This window comes from Nelumbo lutea, chromosome 4 (assembly GCF_056320005.1).
Source record: "Nelumbo lutea isolate HS-2025 chromosome 4, American lotus-T2T, whole genome shotgun sequence".
Lineage (NCBI taxonomy): Eukaryota > Viridiplantae > Streptophyta > Magnoliopsida > Proteales > Nelumbonaceae > Nelumbo > Nelumbo lutea.
Genome location: NC_142687.1, coordinates 95665144 through 95676067, shown reverse-complemented (window position 1 = coordinate 95676067; position 10924 = coordinate 95665144). Strand labels below are relative to the sequence as shown.

General features: G+C 35.9%; 1 protein-coding gene across 2 annotated transcripts; it reads right to left on the bottom strand.

The window, feature by feature from the left end:
- Window positions 1-3092: 3092 nt before the first annotated feature.
- On the bottom strand, window positions 3093-10651 carry LOC148861985 (PPR containing protein). Of its 2 annotated transcripts, none has more exons than XM_088982276.1 (5): window positions 10421-10651; window positions 9764-9940; window positions 3943-9405; window positions 3639-3849; window positions 3093-3530 (listed from the first exon to the last, which is right to left on the bottom strand). In XM_088982276.1, the coding sequence occupies exons 3-5, from the start codon at window positions 4255-4257 to the stop codon at window positions 3286-3288; spliced, it is 771 nt and encodes a 256-aa protein (XP_088838402.1). In that variant the 5' UTR covers window positions 4258-9405; window positions 9764-9940; window positions 10421-10651; the 3' UTR covers window positions 3093-3285. The 2 variants fall into 2 exon arrangements, with proteins under 2 accessions (XP_088838402.1, XP_088838403.1); XM_088982277.1 differs by having other exon boundaries at window positions 3943-4578.
- Window positions 10652-10924: the final 273 nt, after the last annotated feature.

Here is a 10924-nt window from a genome sequence, read left to right as displayed (position 1 = left end):
CATTTAGGGCTGTCAACGGGTCGGGACATGCATGGTAGAACCGGTCCCAAACTGACAAGAAATGCTAATAAGGTCTTAGAACCGATCTGGGTTTATAATTTTAGACCTAAAACTGAATCAATCGGTTCTTGGGTCCATTTGGTCAGACCCAATGGAATTGATTATAATAAACCTGCTGAAAATACCACACATTGGCTCAAGTCGGATCTGAGTCGGTTTGGGATAGGGTAGAAGCGGCCCTGACCCAATTCAGATCATCAGTCTAAATCCTGGAACCAAAATCAATACAATCAATTCAGTCCGGTCGGGTCCATGGGGTCAGACCTGAAAGGCCTGATTATAATAAATCTGCCGAAAATATTATACATTGGCCCAAGTCGGATCTGAGTCAGTTTGGGATAGGGTAGAAGCGGTCCCGACAGACTCAGGTCATCAGTCTAAATCCTGGAACCAGAACCGATACAATCAATTCAGTTCCATTGTTAAACCGTTCGACTTGAACAACGGTTCACAATTTTATAAAATATATTTAAATTATTTTCTAAGACTTAAAATAAGCAAAAATAAAATAAAATTATGATATCTCAGATCTGCGAGAGAAGGGGAGAGAGAAAGAACAAGATAGGGAGAGAAAGAGAGTAAGCGCAGTTGTCCAGCAAGCCATTGTAATGTGGGTTCCTCTTTTCTTTCCTTCTCAGCCTTCTCACTCTCTTTGCCGCTCACTATATATATATAGAGAGAGAGAGATAGATTAAGATGTTAAGTACACATCTATTTAGGGTCTGTTTGTTTTTTGGATTTTGAGATGAGGGAAGTTGGTCAATGGGTTTTTAGTTCCCATGGACCAAAATGTCTATATTCTTTTTTTCAGATTTATATGGAGTTCATGGAAATTTTTTTCCTGGGACAAAATTGCCTCTATTAATAATAGCCTTTTATGGCTAAAATGGTCATTATATTATTTACCTAAAAAATAAAAAAACATGGATAAATATACTTATCTAGATAAATGTTTCCTGAAAAATATTTACCCGGATAAATAACTTCCCAAAAAACCAATGAGGCCTTAACTCAATGGGTCTGTTAATCCAGAAAATAGAGACCAAAGCATGAAAGCAATTCTGTTTACGGATCGTTTTTAAAACCTTGGTTAGATATATAGGATTTGTGAGCATTGAACAATAAAGATATCTATGTTGAAAATTTTAACAAATTATATACTTAGTCGGTCCATGAAAACTTTAAATTGCAGTCTGAAGTTGCAGTGTTTTACCTTCACAGTACACACAAATTCATATGAGGCTGTCTTTGATATTTGATCACTGTGCATTTTAGAAACAGAAAGCTCAAAATTTATGTGAAGTTATGTTTGACTTCGACAGAAATATAATCCTATTTCTGTTTTTTTTTTTTTGGGTTTCTGAAATCTGAAACCAATAAAAAGATGATTAAAAAATAGAAACATGTTTAAGGCTGACTTGGTATTTTGTGTACAAATTGGAATTTTTTATAAATCCTCGTACAAGTACTTCTTCAAAGCTCTTATGGATGCATCAAAATCTACATTCAGGTGGAGTTGGCAAATAGAAATATGTTGGGCAAATTGTTAATTCCAATTTGTCAACAGTGGGGCAATGGAGAATATGTGTGTCATAGTTCATAGGTAGGGGTTTTACAAAATAAAATAAAAATTAAATAAATGAAAATTTGTAAAATGGGGTACACCATAATTTTCACAAATATATTTTTATTTTGAAAGGATTGACTTGGGCTACTATTTTGTGTTTAATGCATAGACCGAAATTTTCTCAACCCTATAAACCCTCAAGTTTTTCTTTAAATCCCTTATGGATTACAGAAAGCCATATTCAAGTGGACTCAGGGTCCAAAGTATAAATAAAAATCATTATCATCCTAACCTTATCCTAAATATTGTGAAAGTTGTGAACAAGGGCGGAGATAATATTTTTTCTTGAGGGGGCAAAAATGCAATAAACATGAATGAGGGCCAAAGCTTGTTAACATGAGCGCAGGGGAACCGAAATAAAGGCATGATTTAAATGGGCATTGTGAGGCTTTTCAAGGCACATGGGGGCCATGGCCCCCCTCTACCACTCCTGCCTCCGCCCTTGTGTATGAATCCTTAATGTTGTCCATTATTGAATTATGACCATTTAAATCATTTCTTATTATTTCAATCAAGCTTTACACAATAAACTGTTTAGGTGTCTTGTTCCTGAGTTGAACGGTTTAACTGTTCGAATCAAATAAATGGCCTATTTTGATAAAAATTAAAAAAAAAAAAACAAAAAACGGCCAAAAATGTTGTTCAAATCGATGATTGAACCACCTGGGTCAGCTGTTCATTGACCAAATCAATGGTTTTTTGGTAAAAAGACGATTTTGGGATGAAACAGAACCGGTCAGATGACCAGTTTCCGGTTTTTTCGGTCCAGTTTTGAAAACATTGACTTCAACCTATGTCCTTTTTGGTCTGCCACTAGTTCTTCTACCCCTTTCAACTTGCAAGAGTGATAAAAATAAGAGATGGAAACTAACATTCACTCAATCAGAATTTTTAACGGAATATCTATTCCTTTCAAACCACATAAGAAAACATGTTTTTATATCTCCATTCTCATATCAAGAGAAATAAAAAAGAAAAAGAAAAACCTAGATAGCCATGAATATGTTTTCAAACCAAATGTCCGACTCAATTTTCTTGAATTCATAATACCAAAATCACTCTTATAGAGCAAAACTTCAATATTTTTAACTACGGTTCCTTTCGTTCCTCCATGATCGCTTGGATTCTCCCCATAACCTGTAAATAAAATATAACAGAGATGGCCATGATAGCAGAATATCTTTCATGCCAGTTCTTTTAAATCGAAATTCTAAGGGAAAAATAAAAAATAAAAATGTCTTGCAACAAATATTCAATTCAACAATTCCTATAGAAGCAGAAAGAATTCTCATCATATGTTTATGGAAATCAGAGGGTACAACCATAAAAGAAACATATTGGATTTTCGTGATAAAACGTGGAGAATGCTCTGTTTTCCGTAAAAACAAAGGGTAGAGAACAGAGATTTGATATGACAACTTTGTTTATTTTCAAAAATCATCTTAATCAAGTTACATTTCTATATAACATCTGTTCTGTGCAATTGACATCAACTTGGATTGAAATATTGTCTTCATCATTGACATGATCAAAAGTGAGCTTTCTTTCACAGACACCAGAGATAAAGAGAGATGAGAAGGTGGGTGATAGGCTCTGGTTTATCCACATTGGATACAACCCAAGATTTTCCAAAGCTTGCGCGTTCTTCTACGGATTTTACCCATCATCTTTGGGACAATGAAAGACAGGAACTGGAGGAAAGGTTGTAACGGCATCACAGGTGCCGCTGACACGGTAGCATTCCCAATTGAAGAAACAACCTCTTCACTGTAACAACTGCCGCTCTTGCGCAGGTAGAAGTTTCTGGTCCCAACATCCCCAATCTTCTCCGTCTTATCGATACCTGCCAAAACACGGGATTCAAGCTATAGTTCGCAATCATAGGTCGAAATGCTTTCGCTTTATTAATTCCCAGTTTCCATGATCGAAGAAGAGGAAAGGCAGAGCTTACTTTCAAGGCTGAAGTAGGACTGAAACAACTCGAATGAAGAAGCGGCATTTCCATCTAGCAGAGGGCTTCGCCCTTCCTCGTTATACCTGTGAGCGACAAGATTTATCATCTCTTCTACCGTCGAACACAATCGGACCATGGCCCGGACCGGTCCCGGACTTCCTTCCACCGTTACATTCACCACCACCTTCGCATCCTTGCTGTAGTTTCCCTGCAGAAAATGCCCAGAATTCTGGAATTTATTCTTCAATGAATTATTGATCAAGAGAAAAAATGGAATTGCAAACTAATGGGTGTTATCTACCTCTGTATTATCATGAAAAGACGATGCCGGAGATGAGAGAGGAGATGCTGTCTTGAAGATGTCTACACATGTGTGGGGCCGATAGAGTAGAATATTGGTGTTCGGCCAACGGTCTTCTTCGTCGTTCAAGATCAATCCCGGAGCCGCAGTCCAAAGGATTGGTTCCGATGAGCAACGCTGCAGAATTTTGATGGTCTTTGACGGTTTCGATCGCCGAGGAGTCGGAGTTCGCCGGTGAGACGACGCCCTGGGTTGCGGGGGTCTAATTTTCCGGCCTTTTACCGGAGTTAGACTCCGGCGACTTGTGTCCGACATAGAAAGGGAGATCAAATTTGGGAGGATGAGGCCGTTAGGTTTTCAGTTTTTAGTTGGAAGAGAGGAGTAGAGTGGGCTGCGCTGAGTGCTGACTCGCTGGTTTTGGGAGTTGGGAGTTGGAAGTGGTGAACGGTAGTTGGATGGGAATTCAGAGGGTGCGTTTGGGTGTGAGTCCGATTTAGGTGCATTTGTTGGGTATTGTATGTAAGGGGCTATTTAAAAGTTTATGAAGTCAGAGGTTCGAGTGGCTGTGAAGCCCGTGGAGCATATATACTTGATGCCTATTAGGTGTGATCATTTTCGGCCCGGTTCGGCCCGGCTCTGCAATATATTATATTTATTATGTATCATAAATTATATGTAATTAATATTATTTATTCTTTATACAAATATTTTATATTAAATATTTGAATGAACTCACATGGGAGAAAATTATTTGTTATCCGGTTGTCTCATCTTAGATAGAAGAGATAAAAGAAGGCTTGGGCCGTTTCCTTTTTTTTTTTTTTTTTTAATGTAGTTTCCGCATTTTTTATGTTTTTCTCTAACTTTTGCTATCTATCTTTCTTTTATAATTAATCTATGATACTTTTTTTACAATTTTTATACTAATTTGCAATTTTTGACACTTTTTGTATTTTTTTTTGTAAATTCTGCTATTCGTCCTACAATTTTTATGATTTTCCGTAATTTCTGTATTTTTCTATTCTGTAGTTTCTATTTAATTTTCTGAGTTTTATTATATTTTGTAATAACAGTTTTATTAAATTTGAGATTGGAATGGAATTTTTTTATTTAGTTAGGTTAGAACGATCTACATTAAAATGAATTGGATTGGATTGGATCTGGGTTATTTGTAATATATTCATATTGGACCAGATCCGATTGAATCAAAACCTAGTTCATTGACAACCCCACTTTGAAAGACTTCATCTCTAATTTTATCCTTTCTTGTCCAATCTCTTTATCCAGTTAAGTTCAAACGAACACATATATTATTAGGTCAGAAATGAGGAACTTAGTAATAATTACACTATATATGATAAAATGAGAGAAAGTTGACTAACATCTGTTTACTGCAATACCATTTATAGTTGAAAGGACTGACCACAAAGACATGGCCAAAATAGAAAGAAATGATTCAAGCGCCGACCTCTTATAGTTGTCGCTTGATGATTAGATGATGAGGATGTGACTTGTTTGGGAGGAGAATATGGAACCATTGATTAACATTTGGGACACATGACAAAGGATTCAAAGGGAAACAAAGGGCTGAGAACCATGGTTTTTAAAATCGGATTGGACCGGACGGTGGGACTAGAAAAATTAGGAACCGATCTGTTTAGTCCTAGAACTATTATTTCTTAAAAAACTGTTGATTTGGTCAATAAATCATTGACCTGGGCGATTAAACTGCTCAAACTGTTTAAACCAGTAAACGGTTTTAATTTTTTTAATTTTTATTTTTTTGTCAAAATGCCTATTCAATATAAACGATCGAACCATTTGACCCAAAAACCAAACCTCTAACCTATTTAGTTTCATATTCAGTTTTAAAAACCTTCCTGAAAACTATAATACTGAAAAGATATGATATAAAAAAAGTTTACCACCACACGACCAATCAGATGATATTAATCAAAATCCACGGTAGCGTATTGATGGTCAAAGCTTAGACTAAGTACCATGTCTTTTCCGTACAATAGATTTTTCCAAAAAGAAATCAACATAGAAAATGATGACATAAATCAATCAACTTTTTTTTTCGCTACTGGCTAATGTGAAAAGAAATTTAGTAGTAAACATTATTTAATATAGTTATTAAAATAAAATCAAGGCAAAATCACAACTTTGAAGAATAATTAATTAGATGATAAATATTATAGTCAATAATTATCAATAATATAAAAAAAAAAGAAATCTAGAGAGTAGATAATCACTTCTGTTAGTTGGATAAACATTATTTGTCTTTTACTTTTTACTTTCCTGTAGAGTTTTCTATTGACAGTCACAAAGGTACAATAATGGGTCAATTGAGAATTACGTGAGAGAGAAGAAAGAGATGGCTTTCATTGTTTTTGTTTTATTTGATGGTATGATTGTAAATAGTTAGATATTCAATAACAAGTATGAAAGAAAATAATATTATAATTACATTTGTCTCCCATGATGGCATTATTGTAAATAATTAGAAATTTAGTGTTATATTATATAATAATATAAATATATAGATACTTAGTAAAAAACTAATTTAAAAAATTTATAAGGATAATTTTAAAAAACAAAACTTACATCATGGAGAAAAGGGAGAGCATGAAACTCTCTCTTTTATAATAGGTACTAGCAAAAAGGCCTATGCTAAGCAGCACGAGTAAAGAAGATAAAGAAAAAACTTAGGCCACTACCTTCTCCATGTAGGTGAAAGTTCGATGCTCAGCACAAGACAACAAACACTATTAAAATAATATTATAATATTATCTTATTTATTTATATGTTAATACATCAAACATTTTTAACTAATATTATTTATCAAATTTACTATTTCAAATATAAACATATGATAAAAATTATAAAATAATCACACACATTAGGCTTAAGCCTGAGCCCATGGGCCTAAAATTATGACCAAGCTCGACTTAATAATGGGTCGGAATGGGCCAGCCCGTTGGGCTACCCGACCCATGAACAAGTCTAGGCAAACCCAACCCATTGATAACCCTAATCTAGTTACCTTTTTGCTAGTAATTATAGTTTGTTAGTAAATAATTCCTTCTTAACTAAATAAATAATTAAAAAATAAAATAAAAAAGCAGAGAAGTACAGACAAGCTATAAACATTCAAAATGTCAAAATCCCCCACTCTATACACCAATGCCCGCCTATGAATTGGCATCAATTCCGAGCTGGCACCCACCCCAACTATACTTTGTCCCTAAAGTTTCTGACCCTGGGTGGAACCGATATTCTCCCAATAAAAAAGTAACAAATAAAAATAAATAAAATATTTTAATTTTATTAAATAAATAAATATTTAGATAATGCCGACCTCATAAGTTCCCTCGACCTCTCCCTCAAGGTTGTCTCCACCTTCAATGGCCGCCAGTATACTCCATCCCCACTCCCTGATCTTTTCATCCCCCTACTAAGAGCCTCCTTAAAACCCCTTCGGGCAACCACGTCGATCCATCGAGCCCAAACTCCCCACGGTCTCGAAGAATACTCTGAATTGTAAGGCGTTGCCTGAAGCTCCCCCAATCTGTCACTCCGATAGCGAGAAGTAGACATCGATCGACAACAATGGAAGTCCGTTGTCCATTGTTCGACCAATGGTCATGGATTGTCTTTTGCAGCAAATTCCCTTTATGTTAATTGACTCGAAAGCTCGAGAACGACCAGTTGGCAACGGTGGTAGAAAAGTCGGCTTTGCTCAAATTGTGATGGGAATTAAGTCATAGAGGAGTTGGGGTTGGAGATGGCAACTATTATGTTTGTGCCTTGAATTCTTTGCGGCAACCCACTTAATGAATCCACTCCGAATTGATTTGAGAAAAACCCAAAGGCAAAATTTCATAGTGGTTTGTGGTGGATGCATAGGGCTTAGAAGGGGTGGGGCTGTTGGGAACCGATTTTTTGGTTGGTTCAGTTTTTTGGTTTTTTTGCTCACCCCTAAGAAGGGGTGGGGCTGCCACTATGGATGAATAAGGATGTGAATCTGGCCTGGATGAATAAGGCCCTATTTGTCCATGTTTCCACCCATTCCTATTCTTTTAAAAATTCTTGTACCAGAACAAGAATTTCATTTCTTGTTCCTCGGGAGTAACAAAGGCGTTTGGCAAAGTGTTTTTCGAGAACACATTTTTGTTCTACAAAAACAGGAATGACATTTGGATAGCAAAACTATTTCTTAATATAAACAAACAAATTCAGATGATGGAAATTCGACATCTATTAGAGATGATTGTTGTTGGAGATTAGTTTGGGTGAATCTAGCTAGAGCAATGACAAGTAAAACAGAGCAATGACAAGTAAACAAGGTATGAAGAGAAGGAATACACCTAACTATTTATGTAAATCTCGCCGGAAATGTCATCAGAGCTTTGTACCGTTCGTTTGTTGTCCGATTGTTAATGCAATAGGAGCCAAGGGAGTTCCCTCCTCTGAGATGTGCAGCGGCAATTAGGTAGTGTCGAATGAATAAAAGGTGGTTGTTTAGGGCTTGTTTCTATAATTTTGCATTTTTTATGAGAACCGTGCATTTTCTGGGAACGCATTCTTTGAGAGTGTTGATTTATCATTCCCAAAGAATGCATTCTTTGGGTTGTTGTTCTCATGCATGAATAGCTTGTTTCTTTCTTTTTTTTTTTTACCAAATGCATTCCTACCCTGCAAAAACACTAGGAATGATAGAAACGTTCTTAAGGAACATTGCCAAACAGGACCTAAGGATGTGATATGAGACTCGACCAGACATGTCCTACACTTGGTACATCTATATTCAACTACGGATATTTCAACAAATGTTTCAATGCTGCAATGCCAGAATTCAACTAAGACTGGTCCAACCTTAATCGATAGAATCGGGTCTATGCTGGTTTTCCTGTTAACTTGATCCACTGTACCAAAACTCATTTAAGACTGGCATATTCTGAATTTAGGGTCCATTTGGTTGTTAAAATCAAAATCAGAGTCAGAATCCTTTGGAATTGAAATCAGAATGGTCTATTTGGTTCAGACTGGAATGAGAATAGGAATTGAAGTCAGCAGGAATGGGATTTTATTGCCAAGGAAGGGGGAGGGAATGATCATTCCCTCAAATGAAGGAATGTCATTCCACCAAATGAGATTCTGATTCCACCCAATCAAATAGTTGGAACTAGAATAGCCCATTCTTTTCCGATTCCAGACCTCTATTTCCACGGATAAAACAAGGCCTTAGAGAGATTTAAAACGACACAAGTTTCGATTTGGCTTTACATAGAGTGGAATTAAAGATGACCAAATCAATTTGTTTGGTAGATAGCCCAAATTACCGAAGGCTTTACCTTCTATTATATATTCTGTATGATGGATTAGTTTGAGCATGCATTGCATCATAAATTGGACCATCTTTTTCACTCCTTCCATGGGCACTCCATAGATGGACAGACCTGAACACTCGCCATGGAAGAAGCAAAATTGAATCAATTTGGAGTCCAAATTACCAGCACTTTGGCTCAGTTTGAAAGAAGTAGAAATAGAAATATGTAGAATGTAAAACCTTGTATTTTATTTTGTAGGGTAAATAGCAGATTGGTACTCTGTACTTAGAGTCTAGTTTCACTTTGGTACCCAAATTTCAAAACATGTTAATTCAATACCTGAACTCTCCAACTGTCCCAGTTTAGTCCAAAACCATTAATCGCTGTTAAGTGACATGTGAAAGGACACAAATACCCTTCGAACCTCTTAATTAAAAGCGTATTGATAAAAGCAAAGGGATTGATGGTGGGTTTGAAGCAAACAAACCTGTGTAAACTCTTGAAGTATATCTCTGTGACTTGCTAGTTTCTGTGTTACAGAGGTAGTAAGTGCTGCAGATGTAGCATATCGGTTCATGGCATCATTGGTATCAAGTATCTTTTCAAACAAAGCTTGAATCAATAGACTTGGACCCAAGAGTGGGTGACCCAGTATCTGCATAACCTGAAACATTTGTACAATCAGCACAATAGACAACATAATAGACAACAACCAATAAAGCATTCTAAACAGCTCAAGCTTGAAATGGTTGAACAAGAAGTAGTATCAAGAAATTAATACAACCTCCTACAAAAACAATGCCATTTACATAATAAACCAAGCCCAACCGAAACTTCATGTTACTAAAACTAAACACTAATTAAGAACGTACATAAGCTCACTATTTTCTTAATTTCCCCTTTTCCCCTTTTCATTTCATTTTAACCAGATTTATACCACAAACGAAAACACAAATAGACCCCAACACACCAGCTTTGATCTCCCCATTTGGGTCCTACACTATTTCCAAATTCCATTACCCGACACTAAATTAAACGTTCCAAATATTCATGTACTGTAGCTATTGGAATTTAATCTTGAAGAAAATCTAATCTATGTTTTACAGAAACACGGATTGAAGGAAATAGATCAAAGAAGGCATACCTCCTGCTTGGGTAAGCCTTGCTCCGAGCTTAGCGTAGGAAGAGGACTTCACATTAAGATATCCCTTGGATCTTTCTGGCCTCTTTCCTCAATTCCTCCCAACCTGCCTCCTGCAACTCTAGATTTGGATCTGTCATTTGCAAAAGCAATCAACCCTAGACTTATTAGGAAAAGAACGTAGAGATCGAGAACAGGGAAGAAGAAGAGAGGAGAAGAGAAAGAATAATAGAATGGAGAGAGAAGTTAGATTGGTGGTGGGTTTGATGTTGTTCACCATTGCTTTGGTTTAATCATGATTTTTAAGGAACATGATGATGGACAATGTTTTATTTTAAAGGGTAAATTTGATATTTTTCAAATGTTTTAAATTGTACATGTCATCAGGTAGAGATAATTAATAGTTTGCTAACGATAATGACTAAACTAGCAGATTTCAAAGTGAGACTAATGATATGCAATTTACCCTATTTTGTATGTATTGTACTGTACATATTTATATTTGTA